This window comes from Loxodonta africana, chromosome 6, assembly GCF_030014295.1.
Source record: "Loxodonta africana isolate mLoxAfr1 chromosome 6, mLoxAfr1.hap2, whole genome shotgun sequence".
Classification (NCBI taxonomy): Eukaryota; Metazoa; Chordata; class Mammalia; order Proboscidea; family Elephantidae; genus Loxodonta; species Loxodonta africana.
Genome location: NC_087347.1, coordinates 15,469,538 through 15,496,337, shown reverse-complemented (window position 1 = coordinate 15,496,337; position 26,800 = coordinate 15,469,538). Strand labels below are relative to the sequence as shown.

The 26,800-nt window shown below is 46.1% G+C and overlaps 1 protein-coding gene across 2 annotated transcripts in view; it reads right to left on the bottom strand.

Moving 5' to 3' along the window:
* The window catches only part of IRS1 (insulin receptor substrate 1), a 76,411-nt gene extending 57,044 nt beyond the window's left edge, over positions 1-19,367 (bottom strand). Inside the window, exon 1 of one of the 2 annotated variants that reach the window (XM_064286620.1) lies at positions 15,636-19,367. In XM_064286620.1, coding sequence (XP_064142690.1) covers positions 15,669-19,367 — 3,699 coding nt within the window. In that variant the 3' untranslated portion in view covers positions 15,636-15,668. The remainder of the gene's footprint in view (positions 1-15,635) is intronic. The other variant, XM_064286619.1, reaches the window with a different exon arrangement.
* Between the last annotated feature and the right edge of the window lie 7,433 nt (positions 19,368-26,800).

The window sequence follows — 26,800 nt, the reverse complement described above, 5'->3', positions numbered from 1 at the left end:
GACTTTCTGGAGCCACGGAGGCTGGATGAACCCCTGAAACTACTGCTCTGAAATAATCTTTACACCTTAAACCAAAAAGAGCCCCTGAAGTCAAAAATCAAATAGTAAAAAATGTTTGCCTTGAGCATTATGGAAACCCTGGTGGCGTAGTAGTTAAGTGCTACAACTGCTAACCAAGAGGTTGGCAGTTTAGGAGCTCCTTGAAAACTCTATGGGGCAGTTCTACTCTGTCCTATAGGGTCACTATGAGTCGGAATCGACTCGACGGCAATGGGTTTTGGTTTTTTTGGTTTGAGCATTATACTCTTTAAAGAACTATTTATATGAGATGAAATTAACAACAGCAACTTGAAAGATTAGGGAGGAACCGTAGGGGGCAGTGAGTTTATGTTAATGGGAAGAACAACTCAGAAAAGGAGGGTGAGAATGCTTGTAAGACTGGAATGCAATCAATGCCACTGAATTATCCACGTAGAAACTGTTGAATTGGTGTATTTTCTGCTGTGTATGTTCTCAACAACAACAACATAGCAAAAACTTTTAAAAAGTAAAATGGGATGTACATATCAGTGTTGTTAAGACCTCTAGTTCATAAAAGGGGCCAGAAGACCCTGCCACTTCTCTCAGTGTATCATTTGTCCCCCGGAAAAGCTGGTCTTTTAAAGCCTTCTCATTCAACCAGTCCACAAGTAAAACAGCTCTACGAGAGCCTGAATTTTACCAGGTTTCTTCACAGTTGTAACTCCAGAACTCAGAATATGGCTGGTACTCAGTAGACACTAACTACTTGGTACATTAATTAATTAACGAGAACATTCTTTTAATGTCTGATCTTTCTTACAATATAGCCCTGAAACATATGATGCTGGCCTTAACATTCCAGTCTTCAGCAATTTCCCAGCACCATCTCCCTGGCCAGCTATGATTTCTTCATACTATCAGTTTTGGTACTCACTACAATTAATAATAAATTTAAAACAGTATTCAGTACCTACCAAGCATCCAGCAGTGATAATATCATCAAGAAAAACTTTCTGTCCTCCTAATTAGAATCTGATGCTGGCCTACAGATACAAGGTACTAGTATATTTCCCATAATATGCTTTAAAAACATATGGTGAAATATGCATATATTCTGTATCTGCAACAAAAAGTACCTACCAAGTACCAAGCATTCAAATCTAAGCTGGAAAAGAGAAAAGTGGCCTCGTTCAATACTGGACACACAGCTGTTTGAAAAAAATGTTTCCATTATTTGAAAGTAGCATAATTGTCAAAGGGCTACGAAGGGCCAATAAACTGGAAGTCACATTTAAAATAGAACACATTTATATTACAGATTATGGGGAGTCAGGGGTTTTGTATTGAGGGCTGATGATGCTTCACTGTACGTAGAAATGCTAGGATTCTGTTTTAGCTTAATACTTGAAATGTCAAGCAATGTTTTAAAAAGAATTGCTATAATGGGTGATAAACTAGATTAGAATACACTTTCTCTGTTACTTTGTTTATCACACTAGCCCAGGGTCAATCAACCTTGGAAACAAAGTCAAGTAACACAAGGAAGAGTCTCAAATCTTGACTTAGCAATGAAGGTCAGCTTTCTGAAGCAAGGCAATATTTTAGTAGAATAGCTAACAACTGCTAGCATACAAAATGGGCTCATTTAAATTTAATTCATTTCCCATATCTTAGGAGTCGCTGGGTGACGCAAATGGTTAAGCTCATGACTACTAGCTGGAAGGTTGGTAGTTCAAACCTACCTAGAGGAACCTCGGAAGACAGGCCTGGAGATCTGCTTCCAAAAGGTCATAGCCTTGAAAACCCTATGGAGCAGTTCTACTCTGCACATGTGGGGTTGCCATGAGTTGGAAGCGACTTGATGACAACCAACAACAACACAGGTTTTAGCAGACATGCTAATTAGTAACAATATACCCAAGAGGAAGAAAAGGAAAGAGCAGAAGCAAATACTAGAAAAGGACTCTATGAGTCACAAAGTTAATAACTGGCCTCTTTTTACAAATAGAGGTAATCTGTGATACAATAATTATTTTTTCAAATAATTTTCTCATTGCTTTTGATATCTTTAAGCCACAGTGCAAATGCTATGTGGTGACCTAGATCGGCAAGCTACAATTAACATCAGAACTACTACATCAATAGAATAAAAACCGAGGAGCTGCTGTTAGAAGCAGAGAAATAAATCTTGTCAAAACAAAGCAAAGTTTCTGTCAATCTTTCAAAGGATGGTTTGGGGGACAGAGAAAGTATCTAAGACTTTGCAATAACTTGGGACTTCAGACAAAGAAATGATGTACTTGTAATTAATTTTACCCAAGTCCTCACATTCCAAGCACTCTTGTAATTCTGTTTGATGGTTTTTAATATGATATCTTGGGGTCTCTGGGTGGCACAAACAGTTAAGCGCTCAGCTACTAACCAATAGGTTAGCAGTTCGAACCCAACTAGAGGCACCTCAGAAGAAATGCCTGGAGATCTACTTCTGAAAGGTCACAGTCATTGAAAACCCTTTGGGGCACAGTTCTACCCTGTAATACATGCATTGGCTATGAGTCGGAATCAGCTTGACAGACCCTGGTGTGGTTTTCTGTTTATTGGTAAATCTGAATTTAATTTTTAAAATATTTGAGGAATGGAACTGTTTGAAGTACTCAAAATATACCCACACTGTTGTTTTTGTTCGGGACTTTTCTAAAGCCATTCTCTCAGTTAATTCAACAACTCTGCCCTCAAGTGTTAATAAGTTAGCAAGCGTTTTGTGGGTGTCTCCTCAAACACTGGAATCATGAAATGAACAGTGAACCTACTCTCAAACAGCTCACCTTTTTTAGTAGGAAATATTGTCACAAAACCAGTTAACATGTGCTAATGACAGGGGGTTCCATTCTCTCTCTGGAAGGGACAAACTTTCCAAAAGAAAGGAGAAAGATGGGGTGCTTGGTATACTTGAACCAAGCAAATAAAATATTTGAAGTGTTTTCCTTGGTCATTTCAACGTATTGATTTTATATTGCCAATGCAATTTTACCTACTTCAGCTGGAAATCGTTTCAGAACTCCTCAGAGCCAAGAAGAACTATTTACATATCTTCCTAAGTGTCTCCTGCCACTATTTTGTAAAATAGCATTCGCCATGCCAAAACATGCCCCAAGGTTCCTTATCTAGTGAGTAACAGTAAATCACAACAGTTAGCCATGGGGAGGGTGCGGTGGAAAGGGCCTCTTTTCTTAGAGAAACCCAGTGCCCTCGAGAAGACATATTAATTAAAAAATCCACCTAAAAGTAGCCAGTGAATTAGATCAAATTCAGTGGCTTGGGTTTTTGTTGAGCACTTGGTAATTTTTTTTTTTTTTTGGTAATACAAAGAGGGTTTCCAAGAGCCCATCCAATTTGGCCTGGTGGGAAGCAGTCTTTGAAGACACAATAACATTCCTCCCGCAAGTTTCAAGCTGGAGGCTAAAAGCACCAGCCATTCATTTTTCCATCTTGAGACACATTCCTCACCCAGTTCAAAGGCCTGAGGAACGACAAGCCTGCACACTTTCTGAAGGGCGTCCCTTGTAGGAACTTGTGAGGGACCAAAAGCTCAGGCTGCAAAATATTTTTAAAAACCTAGTTTCAGGAATGTTACCCTTTATATTGGGCTGCACTTTCCTCCTCCTCCTCCCCCCAACCCCACACACACAAGCTTCAGAGTTTATGCAAAAGAGAACATTTTCATTATAATCCCAACGACTTCCAGGACACCCTACTAGTGGAAATAAAATGTTTTCATAAATTATTACCCATTCTTTAAAAAATGCCGTATTTATATTCGTTCATCTAACCAGAGGGAATGGAATCAGCTTTGAAAGGAAGTTATTGTTTAGCTGTGGTTCAAAGAGTGTGTCGGAATTGGGAAGGGGGGCAGGAGGGACCAGGGGGGTGCTTGGGGGCTGCATTGAGGCTGCCAAGATCACAATATAAATACCGCCACTCCACCAGCTCCTCATAAAATGTGAAGGACTTCACTCCCCTTCCCCCAACATGACATATTGTATAGTGTCCCACTTTGTTTTGTTCTGTAGACTCGGGAACATTTAAAGCATTTGAGATTCTAGTAAAAGAAGAATGTAAATATTGGCTGTTAAGAGATCTGGGCAAAGCACTAACAAAAGTACTGCCTTCACTTTGAGTGGGACACTGCAAGCCATTTTTACTTGCTTTTTTTTTTTTCCAATAAACAGCAAGCCTATGTCACCAAAAACCTAGACACAACTGTGCTTGGGCCTAAGAACGTCTTACCAACGTTTTAAAGGTATCTGATTCCATTTTGGCCACTGCTCCAATCTCCCCCCAAATTTCTAGAATGTCCAGCAAGTTCTGGATGATCCAGCTTGTTATGTAAGTAGAGGAAGAACCAGCAGTAAAGCAAGGACCGAGGAAAGATGGCCCTAGACGCCTATCATCTCCTCTAGCCCTGGGTTCTCTTCTATCCAAAACCAATAGCCGTGAAGTCAATTCTGACTCACAGCAATCCCATGTGTGCCACACAGTTTTCAACGGTTGATTTTTTATAAATAGATCAGCAGGCCTTTCTTCTGAGGCACCTCTAGGTTGACCAAACTTCCAACCTTTGAGTTAGCAGCTGAGCATCTTAACTGTTTGCATCACCTAGGGACTCTGTTTCCTACCCGGTAACTACCAAATCTGATCTCAGGCCCTATTTAAGCCCCCTGAAGATGGTTCAATAAGTGTACGCTTCTAGCCTAGGTCTTAATAGAAGTCTAGGACAAACAGTATAAATATTTTCACCAACCACCAATGGCATTAAAAATGGAGACAACAGCCTCTGGTGGTAGAAAATGGCGTCGCTTTTACGTTTATCTTAGAGGTAGAGCTTCCAGCCTTTCATGCTTTCAGTAAGAGGCATTCTCAAGGGGGAAATCTAACTCTTAAAAAGATGCCATCCCAAATGGAATAACCAGAACACAAATAATGAAAGCGTTCAGGCATTGTGAAGAATATAGCCAATGTCACCAAATAACTTGTTTAGGAATTGTTGAATAGGAACCTAAGTTGCTGTGTAAACCTTCACCGAAAACACAATAAAATATTACAAAAAATATATATATATATATCATCCCAAGATCTGAATCTGCACCTGGTCTGCTAAATACCAGAAGTAAAACGTTCATGCCTTTGCCTCCACTTTGCAAACCTAAAGGACAGAACATTATTTATTAATTTCCCAAATCATTTCCTTCCCCACATCTGAAGCCGTTTACCCATTTTTCTACTTCATAACACTGCCCTTCTCCTTCATCACACTACCGCATTTTGCAGTCATGTATTTCTTTCTTTGTCTACTTTTTTATCCTCTGTCTTCTGTAAATCCACAAGGGCAGGGACACACTTAATTCAGTCTCTACCACTTGGTCCACAGTACTGACTCAATATACATTTACTGAAGGAATATAAGTGTTCATGTTTTCGAAAGAAAAACTAAGATGAAAAAGTGATACAGTCCTAATGTGAAAGAAACTGCTGGTATTTCACCCTGAGCTAGGTATACTGATTACAAACAAACATCTAAGAATACTTTTATTCTAAATCTAGAACATGAAACTGATAGATATTTGTTAATGGTGAACTAAATAATGGCATTTATAAATGCATTTATATAATGTAGTAAATTGGAAAAATGTGTCTCTTTTTCTACCCCTTGCATCTGGGCTCATCTATATGACCTGCTCTTGGTCAACGGGATAATAGCAAAGGCAATACAAGCAGACTAAATGATGTTCCTTCAAAATAAGTGTGGAATTCCTCGCCCTATTACCTGTGACTGTCATCCCTTTTGGAAATAGAGTTTTTTGTTGTTGTTAAGTTAATGAGGTCATACCAGAGTAGGGTGCATCCTAAACCTAATCACTTCTGAGTTCTAAAAAGACTAGAACAGACACAAGGGGAAGAAAGACGCCATGTGAGGATCAATTACAAGCCAAGGAACCAAGGAGCGTCCAGGGCTACCAACAAGGAAGGAATCAACCCCTGATTTGGACTTTTAGCCTCCAGAACTGTGAGAAAATAAAGTTCTGTTCCTTAAAGCCACCCACTTGCAGTATTTCTGTTATAGTAGCACTGGGTAACCAAGACACACAGAGGCTTGAAAAGTGTCTAAGTACGGGCTGGCCTGTTGGGGACGCGTGGCCCAGCCAGTAGCTAGCATCAGTGAAGAGCCAGCATCATCCACCAGACATGTGAGTAAGGCCATCCTAGACCAAGCGGCCCCCAGCTGACCCTCCAGCTGACTGCAGGCAATGTGTTTACTCAAGTGAGACAAGAAGAACTGCCCAGCTGAACCCAACCCAAATGAGCAACTTGAAGAACTGTGAGCTAATAAAAGCTTCATGTTTTAAGCCACCAAGCTTTGGTATGGTATGTTACACATCAAAAGCTAAGTACTCCTCCCTACTCTAGATAATCTAAGAAAAAGCTGATGGTATTGCTATTAACATAGCCATATTGGCACGCCATCAAAAAATGATAAAATTTAAATCAGAATTTTCAGTACAGTGGTAGTATTTGAAAGTTTTCCCTTCTTAATCAATTTGAAAAAAATTCTTAAAGGTTAGAGAGCAGATAATTTTCTACTCTCTAAAAGGTAAATTACCTTTCTACTAGATAATTTCTCTACATCGTTTTTCTTCCTTTCCTTGGTTATACTAATCAATTGCAACTTTTTGAGCCTGGAGATTCAAAGAAAGAGGCGTAGAAAGGAAAAGGGTACTTTTTGCCTTTAACAGAAAAGCAGTGAGCCTATCATAAGAGGTATGTTGTCTGCCGTGTTCCTTTAATGCAGAAATCTGGGCACGTTCTTCCACTGAAGAGACTGAACGGTCGGGCACTTAACCAACTTTCTATTACTAACATTCAAAATGCATGAAAGAACTCTAATGTTGTATTGGAAACTGCTAAAGATTATCCAGTTAATCCCACAACTTCCAAATACAGAAGCAAGCATAATTATTCTTCTTATCCTACGGAGCCCTCTAATAATTTAAAAATGAACAGAGAAGTGATTATTGAATACCAGGGAAATGAGACTTGATGGCATAATAATAACTGAATATTACAGAGATTTCAACTAGCTGTTATATTTTTATATCTTTTTTTTTTTTTAATATGAGTCTGGGTGCTGCAAATGGTTATGCATTGGACTACTAACCAAAAGGCTGGTGGTTCAAACCTACCCAGAGACACCTCAGAAGACAGGCCTGTCAATCTGCTTCCAAAAGGTCATCCTATAGAACAGTTCTGCTCTGCACACATGGGGTCCTCATAGGTCAGTCAAAATCGACTCCATGGCAACCAGCAACAACATTTTTAAAATTTTGTTTCTGTCATTTAGAGCATAACCTTTCTAAAAGCCAGAAACATGAATTTTCTGTACACAATATAATTTGCTTACCACGCTACATATATGTGAAGGAAAATAACGCCTCTTTGATTATTTCAACAAACAATACAACTACTAATTTCTCAAGATGAAGTGACATGACCTAAATGTGTCAGGGAGGATCAGAAAACTCGTATCAAGCCATCTGTTAGTCAACAAAAAAGGGGGAAGATTTATTTATTAAAGTTTTTTTTTTTTTCCTTACGACAACTTGGGTTTTATCACGCCATCTTTGGACCAACCAATTAGCATCCAATGTACACTGGTTTACCTCTAACCAGACCAGGGCTGAATGGTATTGAGCGTAACAGAGAGTGAAAAAACCATGGAGTGGTGGAAGGAAAACAATGGGTGTAATTCAGGTAACTCAGTAAGATAGTTAAAGTAGGGTAATAAAACTGTAAGACCTTGTCTCTGCTTGAAGACCAAAACCAAAACCAAACCTATTGCCATCAAGTCGATTCTGGCTCAAAGCAACCCTATAGGACAAAGCAGAACTACCCCATAGGGCTTCCAAGGAGTGCCTGGTGGATTCGAACTCCCAACCTTTTGTTTAGCAGCTGTAGCTCTTAACCACTTTGCCACCAGGGTTTCAGACAAAACTAAAACTGTGGTCTGACACAAGCAGTCAACTCAGCTGCCTTCAGGAATGAAAATGTAGAAAGGAGACTGAAAAAGAAAAGCAGCCTCTTCAACACAAACGCATTTTTAAAAGGCATATTATTCAAAGATTGCAGACTCATTGAGGAGGCAGAAATAACATTTATCCGACCACATTTATTTTAACAATTACGGCTGAGCCTGAAGCCAGAATATTATCAAAATAGAAAATGCTCCTTTTTCCACAGATGACAGTACCATATACTTATCTAATCCATCTCCCCCTTTTTCTGTGAACTAAGAATGAGAGAGATACAATTTCCATAATGTCAGACAAGTAATAGATGAAAATAAAAGATATTTACTAGCCTAGCATTTTTAAAGCTTTATAATAACTTTTTTAGTAACTGTTTCATATTAGCTTGAAATCAGCATGCTACTATTGCGTTGCTGGTTTTAGGTGCCATCCAGTCGGTTCTGACTCATTGCGACCCTACGTTACGAAAGAAGGAAACACTACCCCTTCCAGCGCCATCCTCACAATCGTTGCTATGTTTGAGCCCATTGTTGCAGCCACTATGTCAATCCATCTCCTTGAGGGTCTTCCTCTTTTTCACTGACCCTCTACTTTACCAACCACGATGTCCTTCTCCAGGGACTGGGCCCTCCTGATGACGTGTCCAGAGGACGTGAGATGAAGTCTCACCATCCTCCCTTCTAAGGGGCATTCTGGCTGTACTTCTTCCAAGACAGATTTGTTCATTCTACACATTTTGAACATGTTTCAATACCATTTTTAAAAGAGACCTTGAAGTTTGCCACATAGCTGTGTACTCATAAGATAATGAACTAATACACCAATTACATAATTATAAATGTGGTAGGGAGAATATTTTAAAGGCAAAAAATAAAAAGTATTAGAATAAAAAAAAGTTGCAGAATCTTTTAACAGACTTCAAACTGAATTCACAAGAAGCTGTTTTCTTTGAATACAAGTTCCAGTAACTCTGTAACATGAGGAAATAATAGAGGAAATGGCTTTCTTTAAAAACAAAACAAAACCTTAAAATTGTGTGAAGTGTTCTATTATACTAAATTACCGTCCCACCAAAATAAAAGGAACCATTTATAGTCTATACAGCCGATAAATATATCTGATTATAGCAGGGCTGGAAAAGAGTTAAGTCAATGGATTTCTGAATGAAAAGAGTCAATAGACTATTCTAATGATTTATGAAATCCCACAGAGGTGCCAAAAGAGTCGGAGCTTCTGAATACACTGGCAACTCAATAGCCAAGAAAATACTGGGTCAGCAAAGCAATGGACAGCTCAACTAACTGATGAAAAACGCTCAACCCCCAAAAAGCTGGACAACACTAATTCTGCAGGCAAAAGAAGTACTGAGTTTTTTTTCACACACCTAATAGGGAAAATAAAACTAAACGAAACATAATAGGGGGCCTCCTATAGTCTCCAATTGGCCTCTGAAATTTCCTTTCCATTCATTCTTTCCATTCATTGGTTACCCAGCAGAAGGATTCTGATGGCTGTACCGAGGGCAATTATCCATAAACAGACCACCCACAAGAAAGGGGGATTTCTAACAGGAACAATATAGAATGCTGTCACAGAAGTTCCCTGGGTAGTGTAAGTGATTTCCACTAAACTGCAGTTCCACTCTGTCCTATAGGGTCACTATGAGTTGGAATCGACTCGATGGAAAACAGTTTGGTTTTGGACTAAACTGAAGGTTGGCTGTCCAAATCCACCCAGAGGCTTCTCGGAAGAAAGGTCTGGCTATCTGCTTGCATTAAGATTACGGCCAAGAAAACTTTGTGGAGCAGTTCTACTCCGTAACACGTGTGGTCGCCATGAGTCAGAATCAACAAGACAGCAGTGAGTTTGGTTTTATTTGTCACAGACATTAAAGCTTAACCTATACTGAGGGGTGGAGCGGGATGTCTCTGACAGCTGACCTCAAGATGCAGGAACTAGCAGGTGAATACATTCTAGCATACATTTTATTTTTAAATAAATAAATAAAAGAAATGGAAAAAAGAGGGAGCCTAATCTAATCTAGAAGGAGCCCGGGTGGCACACTGGTTATGCATTTGGCTGCTACCTGAAATGGTGGTGGTTCAAACCCACCAGCTGCTCCGCAGGAGAAAGATGTGACAGTCTGCCTCATAAAGATTATGGCCTTGGAAACCCTGTGGGGCAGTTCTACTCTGTCCTATAGGATCACTGTGTTAATCCAGGATAGAGATGGTCCCAAAAACTTAGGCTGGTGCAGTGAAGAGCGTGTGTATTAAAGTCAATCACTGAAAACCTGAAAATGCTAACTCCAAACAAGAAAGGTTCAGATCAGTCTTGAATCTAATATTTTCTTTCCAGGCCCAGGCTGGGCATAAGGGGTGTCTGGTTCCAAGAACAAGACAGAACATTCTTTTAATGCATGTCCTTATGAATGACACTGGAGGAGCTTCCTCAGAAAGAATTCTCATTTCAATCAGCCCATTAAAGAACAGCAAGTGTTCTCCAAAACATCCTTCTGTTTAGAGTCGTAAAGGGGGTTAGAATAATTTATAGCAAAATTCTCAAGATACTGGTGGGGAAATAGGCTCAGAGAAATTCAGCGACTTGCCCAAGGTCACTCAACCAGTGAAGTGCACGAACTGCGCTACAACCCAAGGAGCTACTTTTTCCATTGCATCATTGAGATAGCATACAGCTATTTTCCAGGAATTTTGATAAACAAATGAAAAAAAAAAACTAACTTGCCCTTTTGGATTCTAAGTCCCGTATTGTATAAGACAACACTAGAAATAGGATTTAATTGGGGGGGGGGGAGAGAATTATTCAGATAAATGAATACAGTATGTGGGACTTTTCGATGGATTTTTTTTTTTTTAAAATATAAAAGCTACCTAAACAATGGCAGAAATTAACATTATTAAACCTCAAAGTTTTCTGGAAGAGAGAAACTCTTCCACTACTCAGAGACAGTATTGCTCAGAAGCATTTCTTACACTGGGACAGCACCTTTTCCATACATTTTCCCCTAAGATGTCTCAATAGGCACTTAGGGAAAACCCCTGCCTTTATGAGTCTGAATCGATTGGGTGGCAACGGGTTGGGGCTTGTGATTCAGGAAAGCAACAGAGATGCTGGCTGGTGAGAAGTACCTGAGCAGGAGGGAGGACAAGCAAATACTTCTATAGCATTTCTCCTTATTTTCCTTCTTTCTTTTACGAAGGACAACTGCAAAAAAATTTTCCCATCCTATACACTACTATAACTCACATATGTTTGGTTATGTGACAGTGTATAGCACAAATCCAGCAAGCTTTCAAAATCAGCTCACCCGGTCTGCCCCGTGGTCTCTTCGCTTGAACACTTCCACCAAATCTCACTAAAGAACCCTACACCCAAGCCCTTGTAACGAATCTCTCAAATCACCTAGCACAGTGGTCTCCAAACTGCAGGCGCTCAATCAAGGGTTGAGCCCAATGCAATCTTAAACCAAATGAGGATTTTTTTCTTCTTCTTCCGAGACCCCCAGTGAGCCACAGCACCTGCATTACCGTCTTTTTTTTTTTTTGGTCCTCCCTCCCATTAGTAAGGGATTTAAATAAAGGAATCACGAGCCAGCCCAATTAATCCTACAACTACAAGCGCCTGTTGTACCTCCCTTCTACTCGTGAATTTCAGGACAGAAAAACGAAGGTACAACGCTTTGTAGTAAACCATAGTAAAGAGGAGAGGGAGACAAAATGGGGCGCATCACATGGCCACAGGCTGAATTTTTCTCAATTAAAAATAAGAGGAAGCGTGTGCTTCCGGCATCAGTCAGTGGGCTGCTTGGACTTTCTCATTCTCAGGATTCCGGTCGCGATGCACCAATAACATCCTCTGGGTGGGAAGGGCGGGGTTCATACTTAGCTCCGTTTTCGAGCTCCGGGAAGAAGCAAGCAAACCCCGGGACCCCCCATGCCCTGAGGTCGGAGCCACGAGGCCAGGAGGACCCCACGCCCCAAGCCGAGACCCCGCCCCCCACCCCCGCAGGCGCTCGCGTGAGGCTCGCGCTGATTGGCTCTGGCGAGAACCAATCAGCACAGGGCTGCTCCCTCAGCCCGCCCCAGGCCAGACGCACTGCCTGCAGGGCTAAGGCTCAGCCGCCACCAGCGACCACGCGGCCCCGGGGAGGCTGGGCCGCCCCGGGGCGCCCCAGACGGTGGCGACGGGGATGCAAGACCCGAGGGAGGCCTGGAGGCAGATTCCCCCGCCCCCAGCGAAAGGGGGCTAGGAGGAGGAAGGGGAGCCCCGGGACAAGTAACGAGAGAGGAGTGCAGGAAGCGGAGTTTCCCTGGGCAAAGGGACAGTGCCCAGGCTGAGGGGGGTTCGGGCCAGACAAAAAGGCCACACACCAAGGGGAAGCAAAACGAGGGAGGAGGGAGGGGGGATAGTCGTAGAGACACAGAATCCCTGAAATCACAAAGAGGAAACAGTGAAAGGGTGAGAAATGGTCAAATTCTTGGTTTTGGAGGGGAGTGGGGGAGCAGCAAAGAATGAAAAATGAAAAACTGAACCCAAAAGGGATGGCCCGCGTCTAATTCCAAAACTGAAAGATAATTCGGAGGTGAATGCTGGTTAAAGGTAGCAGGGCTGCTAAAACTGCCTCCTTGGGTTCTCCAGTCACCTCTGGAGACAGCAGAGTCAGCCACCGGTACTGGGAAATTCTGAAAGGACCAAAAAAAGGGACAATGCCAGGAATATGAAATAAGAGGTGAAACAAAAGCAATGGGGTGCGTGTGGGGGCAGGGGGGCGGTGCTGAAAACCAATCTAGCAGATCAGAACCAAGTTAGAGGGCACAGAGATTGCCAAGAGAAACAGAAGATTGTTGGGTAGGAAGTAAAAGCAGATAGGCCACCAGATAGCCCCGAGCACCTGAGCTAAATGCTCTGCAAATGATCTTCACTTAAAAAAAAAAAAAAAATTGCCCTTCAGTGGATTCGGACTCATAGCCACCCTACAGGACAGGGTAGAACTTGCCCACAGAGTTTCCATGGAGCACCTGGTGGATTTGAACTGCCAACCCTTTGGTTAGCAGCCTAGCACTTAACCACTGCACCGCTAGACAGTGAAAATGTTAAACCACGAGAAGAGTTTGAAATGAGGGGTTGGGAGAAGGAACACACCCCTCATAGTATCTCCTTTCCTTTCACCAAGTTTCATGTTTTACCTGAGAAATGGGGAAGACAAGAAAAGGCAGCAATTGCTGAAGAAGTAAGGAAAACAGTGTTTTCACAAACTAACATACTCATTCCTAGGCGAAGCTGTTTGCCACTGACAGTCAAGTCTCATTTCTGTTTGAGATGATAAATGACTATCAAAATAACATCTTTAAACTCAACAGAGCAAAGACAAGCAAGTAGAATCCAGGATGTAAATGTGCCAGTGGCATTGGGTGTCCCACTTCAAACACACACGCACAACTCTACCTCTTTGTTCATTTACATTCTACAAATACACACTGTAGAATTTTTCTGGCATGATGTGGTCACAACGTGGCCTATTGCTACTCCAAGATGGTTTTAGGAATAGGATTATATGACTATTCCAGAATATTAGATTTTTCCTAACAAAGCTAAGAATAGAGGGTTTTTTTTTCATATAAGGAAGATTTTATTTATAAAGCCCATTCTAGAAATGAAAATTCTATTTAGTCATTGATTTCATCCCAGCATATATTATCTACTCTACTCCATTAAAACAGACCTGTTCAAATTAAGAACACAGGTGAGGAAAAGGTACTGTTTCTCAGCCTCTTCATCTTCTTCAAAAATCAAAATGTTAGTTCTGATTTTTTTCCCTTCGAATTCTCATTACTTTGTAAAGGAAGCACTATACAATACAACTGGTTAAAGAATTACAAGGATTCATACTCCCACAAACATCATTTGAAATAACCAAAATCTGTGCTGTATATACTGACAAATGTTGAAGTAAATACTAATTAAATAAATGCTTTTTATATCACCTAAAATCTTAGTTTGAATGTTTGTATACTTACATCTTGTTCTACAGAAAAGTGAATACATGGGTCAGATACTAGAAATTGTTAGAATTAAGGAGACCGTGACTACGTAATAAATGAACAAATATCTATCAACTGCAGCCCAATGCAAAAAATCAATTTCTTATGAATGAACATGTATTAAGAAGAAGAAATGCTTGTTAGAGCTCATTCTGTGAAGTATATATAAAAGGACAGTCACAAGATAATCATTTTGTCAGAATAAAGTGTTTCCAAATGCTGGAAACTTCTGCGTTGCCAAGTCATCACATTATTTGCGAACTACACTCCTCTTTTCTACCCACAATTATGACCACCAGAAAATAGGCTCAACAGAAAGAAAGACAGGCTAATTTCCTATTACAAATGTTTTTCATTTTCAGTACAGCCTTAGCCACAGAAGACCGAAAGCCAACTTTCAACATTTACTGAGGCATAGACTCTTGAACTTAAAGGCAAACGACAAATATCCTAGAAGTGAAGGCTACAAGGTTTAACTCTTAGATTCAATGCAAACAAACAAAACAAAAAACCAAAAATGCTCCCTGACTTAATACTCCTTCTTTTCAACATGAAAATGTTAAGTAATTTTACAGAACGGGTACAGTAGCCCCCAAAGGACAGTGTGATGTCTCAGGGCAGGCTTTTTTCAAGAGCGGACAACTGTAAGGCAGACACACCGGGATGAACTTCCATAACTCTTAACCAATAATGGGTCCCAGATGCCTGCAGTTCACTACATACCCTGTATAGATCGACCACGGCTGTGAGATGATTGGTCCTTGTATGAATCATATTTCAGGAATATTCGTTCAGGAACAAAGAGAAAATGTCACCCCTAATTACCTTCTAGATTCATTCATAGCTAGATAGGCATTTCTCTCTAAACATGTAAGCCTAAATAAGCTCTTAGTTCTGAAATCTTCTTTAGGGCAGCGTGAATATAAACTGATGTTTCCCTGAGCTGCTGTTTACGTTGCCTTGGTGTTCTGAAATAACAGAGCAAAAGTACACAGAGCAACTTGATAAGATCACTCTCAACTTAAGAGTGCAGAGGAACTATTGTAAAGAAAGGACCTAGCCCCTGTTTTCACGATTTTGTGTAGAAGGGATTGTCCTTTCCAAGGACTGACCTAAATACAAAGTCAACAGAAAATCTCAATAAACAGGTCAAGGTTCTGCTACCTGAACTTCACAAATCTCAAAAACTGGTATTGTGGAATATGAGTTTTAAAAATACGAGAGTGAGTACTTAGGAAGTCTTCAATGAAAAAGCACTCCTGTGGCTTCCTCTACACCTTCCTTGACTTCCTGCCAGGTGTCACTGGGGTTGGGGGGGGCCCACATCACGTGCGCCCTGACCTCCCTCCTGCATCTCCAGGGCAAGCACTCCCTAAGGAGCCAGTGGGAGGGAGGAGAGGGAAGGAGCAGAGGGAAAGGATCAGGATTCAAGCACATGGACAAAAGCAGTTTTGTCTCCGGACTTTCTCACCAGGAAACGCACCTGCTGTGCTGTCCAGTTGAGCTACTGGAGGTCCTCTGGATGCTTCTGGAAACTGATGCTGGCATAGGCGCTTAAATCCTCGCTGGAGCGGCTGGGCGAGCTGCTATCACTGCTACCAAGGGGCTGATGAGGGGGTGGTGGTGGAGGGGGCTGCGGTTGAGGGGGATGCTCCTGAGGGCGCTGTTTAAAGTCCTTGACCAAATCCAGGTCTATGTAGTTAAGACCATTCTCGAAGCCCCCAGCAGCCCCACACACCTGGGCTGGCTCCTTGGGGGCTCCCCCGAGCTCCCCAGGCCTCAGCCACACGTTCTCAAAGGAAGCAGAACTGTGGCGTTTCACATCCTCACTGCTGCTGGCACCGCTGCTGCCCCCTGCCCCAGCCCCCCCTCCAAAGGGCACGGCATTGCCTGCCCGGGTGGCACTGGGTGTTGAGGAGAAGGTCTCGGAGCTATGCCTCCTCCGGCACCCTTGCGGGTCCGCACGGATAACTTTGGCACTCTGGTTGCGATTGGGGCTGAGGCTCACCCGGGTGAAGGCGCTCATGCCCCCAGGTCCCTGTGGGCCCCCCAGCAAGGAAGGGCGGGCAGCCAGCTCAGCTGCTCCTTGAGGTGCAGTAGACGAGGCAGAGGCTGCTGGGGATGAGGAAGGAGCAGCCGCTGTGGCCCCAGGAAGGCTCACATCCTCTGCAGCAATACCGGTCCGCATGTCGGCATAGCTGACAGGGGCGACCGGGGAGGTGTCCACATAGCTCTGCCGGGAACAGCCCATCTGCATGGTCATGTAGTCAGCCCGGCTGCTGGGCACAGCCCTGGTGGGCCTGCACACACTCACAGCCCCGGGAGGTGCAGGGCCCACTCTGCCCATCTCCACCCCAGGGCTCTCCTGCCAGGCCACCCTCCGGCCTGCCCCCAGGTCCATGTTCATATACTCTTCAGCACCAGTTTCTTCCTCTCTGGGGGCTGGCTGGAGCTGGGCTGGACACCTGACAGAAGGTGAGCTGTGCGAAGCCACAGGGCCAGATAAGTAGACAGGCTGGTCACTCCCAAATTCAATATTCACATATTCCCCTGGGCTCTTGGGCTCCGGAGGGTGCAGCAGGGGCTGCTGTGGCTGCTCGCGGGCCCGAGGTAAGGTGCTGGCCTTGGGATCTCCCAGTGACAGCCTGGTAGGCCGAGCCAGGCGGCTGTTGGTCTGGGCGGCTGTGTCCACCTTTCGAGGCAGATGGGGTTGCAAGACCTGATGGTGGAGATGCGGGTGGCCAGGCTCCGGCCGAGACCCACAGTATCCCCCTCCCAGGCTGTCACTGCTGGTGGAGGAGGAAGAATCTTCTGCGGCTGCAGCATAGAGAAGACGGCCAGAGCTGGAGGAAAGCCGGAGGTGCTGGTGCCGGCCACTCTCCTCTGGCTCCCCTGGGCGCTGGGTGTGCTTAAAGGACCTTGGCAATGAGTAATAGGAGAGGACCGGCTTGTGCTGAGGGTCCTGGGGGCCGTAGTAGCAGTCGGAGGGGCTGCTGGTGTTGGAGTCCCCCACGGGTGACATGTTCATATAGTCACCGGTGCAAGGCAAGAGCTTGCCACCACTGCTCTCCACAGGTGGTTTGGGGTGAGGCAAGGGGTGAGAATGGTGGCCCGTTACCCCATTTGTCCACAGCTTTCCATAACTGCTCCCAGAAGGGGCGGTGCTGCTGCTGCTGGGCCCACCTCCAATGTCAGGGGAGCAGCTGCCACTTGGAGACATCATCATGTAGCCATTGGGGTCCACTCTCTGGGGATGGCGTCTGATGGGGTTGATGATCTGCTGTGGGGCAGACACGCTCTTGGGACTCATGGGCATGTAGTCCCCACTGCCCTTTCGGGTGCTGGGCACTGGTGCCACCCCTGGGGACATGGGCATGTAGCCATCATCGGTATGGAGGGTGGAGGTGTCTGGGCGTTGGTGGCCCCCACGCCGCTCCAAGGGATGCATTTCCAGACCCTCCTCCGGGTAGGAGTGCGTGGGCACGAAGGCAGAGTGCCGGTACCCGGGCAGTCGGCCTCCACTGCCCCCTCCTGGTGGGTAGGCGGGCATCATCTCTGTATACTCCTCGATGGACGCCACGGAGGACTGGGATGGGGTCTTCTGGTGGGAAATGGTGGGGGACGTGCCTGCGGAGTGAGTCCTCTTTCGGAAGCGACTATCCACATCTGCAGCACTGGCTGCTTCATCTGCAATCAGCGCTGGGCTCGTGCCCAAGCTAGCTCCTGCGATGTAGCGGTGGCCATTGCCACCCCGAGCCAAGATGTAGTGCCCATTGGGGGCAGTCAGGGTGGAGGCCCCTTTGCCGCCCATGCAGATATAGTTGCTCAGCTCCTCCTCTCCGGGGGTGTGGCCCAGGGAATCTGGGGTGACACTTCGGAAGGAACTTCGGAAATCGCAAGGACTGGAGCCATACTCATCGGAGGAAATGAAGCCACCATCGCTGGGGGAACCGGACACAGAAGCACTAGACCGCCGTGGAAAGAGGCAGTCAGAGGTGGAGCCGTGGCCACTGGTGCTGCTGGACGATAGGCTGACCGGGCTGGTGGCGGAAGGCGAACAGCGAGAAGTAGGCATGGGGATGGAGCGGCTGTGGTTGAGCGGAGGGTGCAGCCGGGCGCTGCCGCGATGCCGGTGGGCATGGGTCCTGTTGGTGCTAGGACTCACAGGGCTGCCGTCCACTGAGGCTGGGCGGGACATGGTGCCTTCGCCATCACTGGAGGCGCGAACCCGGAAGGAGCCGGGCTTCCCGCCCACCATGCTGGCAGGGGAGGTGGCGGTGATGCTCTCGGTGCGCGAGCGGCGAGTCAGCCCCACCTGGCTGGGAGGGGGGTTGTTAAGGTGGTGCCTGCGCAGGGGGACACTGATGGGGTTGGAGCAGTTGGAGGAGGACTGGCTCTTGCTGCGAGGTCGGAACTCATCGCTCATGGCTCGCATGGCCTCCAGGATGGTCTCGTGCATGTTCTGTGCCACCACCGAGTCATCCACCTGCATCCAGAACTCCCCAGGCCCTGTTACGGCCGAGCGGCCCACCTCGATGAAGAAGAAGTTCTCGGAGTGGCCGCAGCGCCTGATATTCATCAGCTGCAGCACCACGGCAGCCGCTTCTGAGTTGAGCTTCACGAAGCTGATGGTCTTGCTGGTCAGGCAGAGACGGTAGATGCCAATCAGGTTCTTTGTCTGCCCCAGGCCCTTGGGCTTCAGGATCACCTGCCAGACCTCCTTGAAGGCAGGGCCTGGGGGAACGTCCCCATAGCTCAAGTCCTCCCCAGCCTCACCGAGGCAGGCGCTGCCGCTGCAGCTGCCCCCGCCGCCGCCCAGCCCGGGCGCCGCAGCCCCATCGTGGTGCCCCTTCGCACGATTGTGCAGCTGCAGCAGGGCCTGGTACCAGCTGTCCTGCTCGGCCTCGCTGTCCGCCGCTATAGCAAAGTGTTCGTCCCGGGTGTAGAGAGCCACCAGGTGCTTGTTCTTGGAGTCCGCTCGCTTGTTGATGTTGAAGCAGCTCTCCAGGGGAATTGAGCGTTTGGGGGCGCTCGACTTGTGCCGCCACTTCTTCTCGTTCTCGTAGTACTCCAGGCGCGCCGGGCCCCCAGCCTCGCTGGCCGCCCGCAGCACGAAGAAGCGCTTGTGCATGCTCTTGGGTTTCCGCAGGTAGCCCACCTTGCGCACGTCCGAGAAGCCGTCGGTCTCCGGAGGGCTCGCCATGCTGCCGCCGCCACCGCTGCTGCCGAGCAGAGGGAGGCGCCGAAAAACAAGCGGGTGGGGGGCGGCGGCTCCGCACCGCGGCCCCGCACATGCAAACAGGGCTGGAAGCAGCAAAAACGCCGAAGCTGAATCCACGCAGCCCTCCGCGCCAGGAGGGGCAGTGGAGAAGGGCGCAGCGGCTGCGCCTGGGAGCTGGCCCCGACCCGAGTTCACGGGTGTCTCATGCCCGGGGGGGAAGCCGCGCGTCCTGGGCGAGGGCAGCCCCTATCCTCCGAGAGCCGAGTCCCCGCTCCGTCGACACGGCCGGGAAGGGGCAAAGATGCATCTCTAGCAGTCCAGGCGGCGGCCGGGGGTCCTTGCGCTGCCCCTCCAGGCTCGCGCGCCTTCCCTCCTGAGTTCCCCTCTGGAAGTCGCGATTCCCGAGGCAAATTAAATATCCTTGGGCAGGGGGAGGCGGGCTGCCAAGTCCCAACGTTGCACGGGGTTCTCCCTCCTCCTCCTTCGCCTCCTCCTTCGCCTCCTCCCACCCCCAACCGTCCCCGCAGCCTCCAGCCGCCCAAATACCAGCTCAATCGCGGAGACCGCGGCGCTGCGGCTGTTGCTGCGGCCGCCGCCCGCGGACGCGTCCTCTGCAGCCCCCGTTCGGGCCCATGTCGGCGGGCGGAGCAAGGGGCTTGTCCACGCGAAACGCTGCCAGGCAGCCGGGGGAGCCGAGGCCGGGCCGGAGGGCCAGGCTCATCACTGCCCCTCGCTCCAGTCGGCAAGGGGAGGCGGGGAACAGAGGTTTGGGAAGGGTCCGGGAAGACGCCTGTGCCCCGGGAGGCGCTGCCGATGCAGTGACTTCTCCCTTCCTCCTCCTCCTCCTCGGAGAGTTGCCGAGAGCCCCGACCAAAACAAGCGGCGGCGTCTGGCTCCGCGCGCCTGCCCCTCCGACCGCGCCGCCGTCTCACTCCGAGGGAAAAACACGTGACGGAGCCTCTGCGCTCGGCTGCCCGGCCGCCGCCGCCGCCGCCGCCGCCGGGAGGCTCCCGCCCGGGTCGCTACATTCCCGGCCGACCCGCCCCGGCCCGCCCCGCTCCGCCCCCGGCCGTGCCGCAGCGGCCCCGCGCCCGGACCCGGCCCAGGCGCAGCGCTCGGGCAGCGCCCCTGCGCGGCCGGCCGGTCCGGCGCAGCGCCACCCAGGGCGCCCGGCCCGCAGGAATCCCCGCCGCGGGCGCGGGCGGCTGTTTGGGTGGCTACCCAAAAGCACGAGGGGAGTCTGGGAAAACGGAGGAGGGGGCGAGCTCGGGCAGACGCAGGAGTGAGGGTGGGGGGCTGCGGGGGGGCACTGCGGCTGCGGATCCCCGAGTGGGAGGGCCCGGGAGGAGGGGGCGCAGGAGCTGGGCGGCATCTTGCCTGGCAGGTAAGATCGACCCCGGGGGAAGGGGGGGCGGGGAGATTTCCAGCCAAGGGTTTTTCTCCCAGGAAAGAGAAGCTGGTTTTTGGTTTCTGGGTGATAGGCCGTGGTGAGGAGATCTGTATTTTTGCAAGGTTTTTTAAGGGACATCTGGGCCATCCTTCCACCTTGGAATCTCCGGACATGCTGCTAAGAAACCAACTGGACGTCCAAGGGCAGTGATTGGGGAGGAGGGGGGTCATGGTCATTCCAAAACGAAAAAGGGATCCTTGGGAAGTACCTCAAATCCTGAGGCCGTGAGATTAGGTGCTGGGGGAAATGTAAATATCACAGCTTCTCCCACTCCCCCCATCCGAGTGATGTGGGGGGGGGTTCACACCTAGGCAGTGGGATTATTCAATAGGCAAGGTAAGCAGAGATTTACTTGGGCTTGCTTGCTAATCCAAAGTGAATAATTTCACATTTTTTCACCACATCAAAGATTCTACTTCTAGGTATGTCTGGCATCTGCCTCTCTCCCAACCCCACAGCACCTTCCCACAGAATCACAGCCTCTTTTCACATTTACGATCCCTGACAGGGGCGGATAACTCGGTAACAAGGTAAGCACAGGCTTACTTGTGCTTACTTACTAATCTGTAGTGAACAATTTCACTTTGATGTGGTGTGAAACCCAGTGAAATTGTTCACTACAGATTAGTAAGCACAAGTAAACCTATGCATACCTTTGCTTATTGGACAGTCAGCCCCTGCCTAAGGGTGAGGAGGTGGGGGGGGTGAGATGATCCTAATCATGTTCCGAAGTCTATTTGTGATTTACAAAAAGACGTTAGGTACCTACAGACGGTTCATAAAGTCAAAACCCTACTGTAAAAAAGACTGGTTGAAATGTTTGCCTCCCACCCAGTTTCCACACCCATTGAGGCACCTCATACATTTTTACCCTTGACCACAGGGCTAGTCGGGAGAAAACAAGGATGCTGCCAGTTCAGCTCTAAGAGAAAACGGGTATTTGGGAGTGAAGAGGTCAGCAACCCGGCTGTACCTGGAGAGCCTCTTACACGGTCACCTTGCTCGCGGGATGAGTCTCACAACAAGTAAACGCTCCCCAAAGCTTTTGTTTCGTGTTTTTAATTTAAGCTGACCTATGAAAAAAAATTTTTTTTTTTTTTTTTAATAAACAAGCCGTTTGTTCCCCGCTTGCCCAGGGGCGTTAAGAACCCTACAAAACTGACGTCTGTTACTCTGCTGACACCTATCTTATTTTTCACTCCATCCCTGACCCATTTGGGGCTCCCGGCCCTTTCCTACGCCGGGACCCTCCTCCGCTTCTAGCTTTCGGCACGGCAGGATGCTAGGCGCGCTACGCCGCAGGCCGGGCGCGGGGCACGCTCACTGGGTAGGACGCGCCCGGCCGCCGGGGCAGCGCCTGGGCCTAATGCGGGCCGGGAGGGGAGGGAGGAGTTCTTGGGGAAGCTGCTGATTGGTGGTACTGCCTGTCTTTCAAGCCTTGCACTGCAGGAGGGGAGATAGGGAGGGAGGGTGAGGGTACCAAGGTAGGTTGCAAAGCGTAGTAAAAAAAAAAAACGTAGGCGCCATTCAGCAGCGTGCGAAACGTGAACTGAGGATTGGACATCTACAGAGGGGCTACTCCCCACCCCAGCCTGGGAATCTATTTCCCCTCTCACCTTCTTGTTCCTGCCACCATGCAACCTCATCTAAACCTCTAATTTGCACCCACACTGTTGAATTGAAAGCCCTCCCTCCTTTCCCTCTGACAGCCTGGTGATGTGGGCACACGTGCCCACTACAGCAAGACTATAAATAGCTGATTCGGGGCATGGTAGGCAGGCGGGAATAACGGCAAACAAGATTCTGAGGGCGTAGACTGCGTGATGAGGCGTAGGTGGGGGGATGCGGAGCTTGGAAGCCTGAAGTTAGTAGGAAAGTGTAACTGTGCGGGGGTTTTACCCTTGGCAAGAAAAAAGAATGATAATAAAGGGTTGTTTACTAGTAACCTTGTAATCTAAACCCGTGGCCGTGGAGTCGATTCCGACTCTAGTGACCCTACAGGATAGTAGAACTGCCTCCACAGGGTTTCCAAAGAGCGGCTGGTGGATGCTGGTGGATTCGAACTGTGGGCATTTTGGTTAGCAGCGTAACTCTTAACCAATGCGCCTCCAGACAAAATAGGACTTTTAACAGATGATTATTTCAAGTATTATAGAAAAACAATTCGAATCAATTTAATTTGCAATTATTTTAAAACCCCCCTTCACAGAAAGGTTAGGATTTTGACCACATAAAACTAATTGCTGTTACAAAAGCTTTTTAAAAATGTCTTTCGGTGGTAAAGAATTCTGCTTTAAAAACACAACTCAGTGGCTACAATATTCGATGTTGTTTTGTCAGTACAGGCGAGGAAATTCCGACTCTTAGCGACTCCGTGTGAGACAGAACAAATCACTGTCCGGTCCTGTGCCATCCTTGGAATCATTGCTATGCTTCAGCCCATCGTTGCAGCCACTGTGTCAATCCATCTTGTTGAGGGTCTTCCTCTCTTTCACTGACCCTCTACTTTACCCAGAATGATGTCCTTCACCAGGAACTGATCCCTACTGATAACCTGTCCAAAGTACCTGGGACTATGCCTCGCCATCCTCCCTTCTAAGCAGCATTCTGGCTGTACTTCCTCAAGACAGATTTGTTAGGTCTTTCGGCAGTCCATGGTATATTCAATATTCCTCGCCTATCGAAAATATTCTGTAGGAATCACGAAGTAAACTAGATTGCTGTGACACTGCCGTTAGACTGATGTAACTAATGGGTTTCATTTGGAAAATAATCGCTGATCATGGGATGTTCTTGCCGTTTCTTCATATTTGCCGATGTTTTACTACCAGTGTTAAAGGTGGTTAATATTTCTTACAGTTATACTACAGTGAGTTCAGTTGTTCTCTACATTTTCATTAGTGAGTTGAGACAATTCTGGAAATGCCAATTCAAATTTGGTTCACACAATATACAGAATAGAAAGAGATGCTTTTGTACAATCTCACTGACGTAATGTTGAGCAGGTACGGGTATTATCCTGTCACCTACACTAAATTGATATTGTGGTGTATTGTGGTACACTGTATAAAAAAATGATAACACTCCTAGCTGAAAATTCACAGAAAAAAGCAACCTATTGCCAAAATGTATTGCTCAATGCTGCCATCTATAGGACAGTTAGAGATGATTTGTGTAATAAAGCGTGTTTTTTAAAGAGTTGTAACAATCTTTCATCAAAACACTAAAGCAGACAATTAAAAGAAAATTAGGAAACTGAGTTGTACACTTTTGAAGGGTGAATTTTATGTTATGTAGATTACATCTCAATTTTTTAAAAAAATCACACTAGAAACAAAGGTATTTGAAAAAGGAACAGAAACGGTTGTGACATAAAAATAATGAGCTCTTTCTTGATCAAATAAAACTTGCTTTACCCATTGCCATCGAGTCGATTCTGACTCATAGCAACACCATAGGACAAAGTAGAACTGCCTCATAGGGTTTCCAAGGCTATAATCTTTACAGTGGTTAAAGTGCTCCGCTGCTAACCAAAAGGTTCGCAGTTCAAACCCACCAGCCACTCTGTGGGAGAAAGATGGCAGTCTGCTTCCATAAAGATTTATAGCCTTGTAAAGCCTATGAGGCAGGTCTAGTCTGTCATATAGGGTTGCCATGAGTCGGAATGGACTTGACAGCAGTGGGTTTGGTTTTTTGGTTAATATTTACAGAAGCACATTGCCACATCTTTCTCCTGTGGAACGACTGGTGGGTTTGAACTGTGGACATTTTGGTTAGCAGCCAAGCACTTAGACACTAAGACATCAGGGCTCCTTAAATTTGCTTTAGACTTGCAAAACAAAACAAAACACTGAGGCAAGTATGTTGATATCATCAGCGCAGGTGTGATGCAGGGTTAAAATCTGACATGCAATGGATATACCAATATCTACAATTAATTTTAAAATGGAAATATTGTCATTTATATGAAGCTATCAGGAAAACCACACAAAACTTATAAACGATTACTTGCAATATCCCTAACAAGAACAACATGTCTCTAAAGTGATTTCTAGCTATACAGTTACTTTGGTTTAAATTAATATGTCAAAAATTAAATAGCCTTTCTTTTTGTATGGTCAACATACAGTATAAGTTACTGTTATAAATAAAAGAAATTAGAATTGATTTGGGTGAAGTTGCAATTAACCATTTGAAAATTAGAAAGTAACCCTTATATCAAAACAAGTGTCTTCCTTAAGATAAATAGTTTACGACTAGAGGATATGTTTAAGTATTGTCATTTCTAGAATTTATGTTGGCAATTTGGAAAGCTGTTTGAAGGAAAATTGAAACTTATGGATTTTCTCATTTTAATGTCTTTTCATTTTAAGGTAGCTCACTAGTGAAAAAAAATTTTTTTCACTAGTGACAAGTATTAAAATACCTACTCTGCAAGGCAATGTGAAATATACAAAAAGAGACACCTTCTTTCAGCTGTGACGGGATCATAAGAGAGATACGAAATATAGGTGTATGACTAGAGTTGAATGTGTTAGATGCCAAACTAACAGTGTTGGAGGTGGAGATCACAGTGGGTGAGAAAACGAAAGAAATCTTTATGGAAGAGAGGAGTCTTAATCATGAATTTGAAGGGTGGATAAGTGACTGGCAGACTTTTTTCCTACTGGGATTTTCTGGAACACCTATTTCTGTTAGGCATTAGGCTAGGTTTTAAGGATTTCAGTATCTAAGACATGATCCTGCCCACAGGAAGGAAGCTCACAGTGAAGAGACAGTTACAGAACCCTGTGGTCTGTTTTGGGGAGGAGGAGAGGCACAGGGTGAATGAGATCCCCAAAACAATCGATTGTTCTTGACTTGAAATTCACCAGTCACAGTGCAGTCTGGGAGCCTGGAAGGGGACTGCCTCCTTAATAAAGTTGTTTTCTCTTTTAGTTAAAAATCTCTCATCCTTTCAGATTATAAAATATGACAATAGTAGATTTAAAAGTGAGCTGGAAAGTCACATTTGGCCTGAGAATCTGCTGGTTCGGTGCTCCTCAAAACTGCCGATCTTTTTCAAAATGCAAGTTCTGATTGAGAAGGTATAGGGCAGACTGAGTGTCTGCATTCTTAGCCAGCTCCAGGTGATGCTGATTCTGCTGGGTTGGTACCACACTTTCAGTACTGCAATTCTAGACGACTAATGGTTAATTAAAAGGCACAATGATATGGAGCTGTGAAATGCAAACACGGCACTTACATTTTAGTATTACATACCAAGTGGTAGCCCTGGTGGCACAATGGTTAAGAGCTTGGCTGCTATTCGAAAGGTTGGCGACTCAAACTCATCCAGCCACTTCAAGGCAGAAAGACCTGATGATCTGTGTCTGTAAAGATTACAGCCTAGAAAACCCTCTGTGGCAGTTCTCCTCTGCCACAAGTGTTCCCTTTGAGTCAGAAATCAGCTCAACAGCACCTAACAAGAATAACATTACATACCAAGTGTGTACATACCGAGTATATATGTTTAGTAAATACAGACATACCAGGAAAGCAACAGCAATACAACTTCTATTTAACTGGAGGCATCATTGTATTGGGGCTTCTCTATTTTCAAGCACAGGTGTCAAATCTTTCTGATAAATGTAAAAAGCAAGTCTCTGTCTTAAAAGTTTATGCCGGTGTTTTCCAAGGCACGATTAAAAATGCAGGTTTCTGGCCTCACCCTAGTCTTACTGAGCCAGAATCTCTTAAGGAAGAATGGCATCCCAGGATTTGCATTTTAAGCAGCAATTCATGAGATTCTTGTTATCAGTAGCAGTCGTCTGGGCTCTGACACATGGCAACCTTATTTGTAACAGAACGAAGCATTGCCCGGTCCTGTGCCATCTTCTTGGTCAGATGAAGATGGCACAAGATTCTTCACTAAAATTTAAGACTCATTGGTGTAAGCATGAAGGAAAAAAACTAGATAATTTGG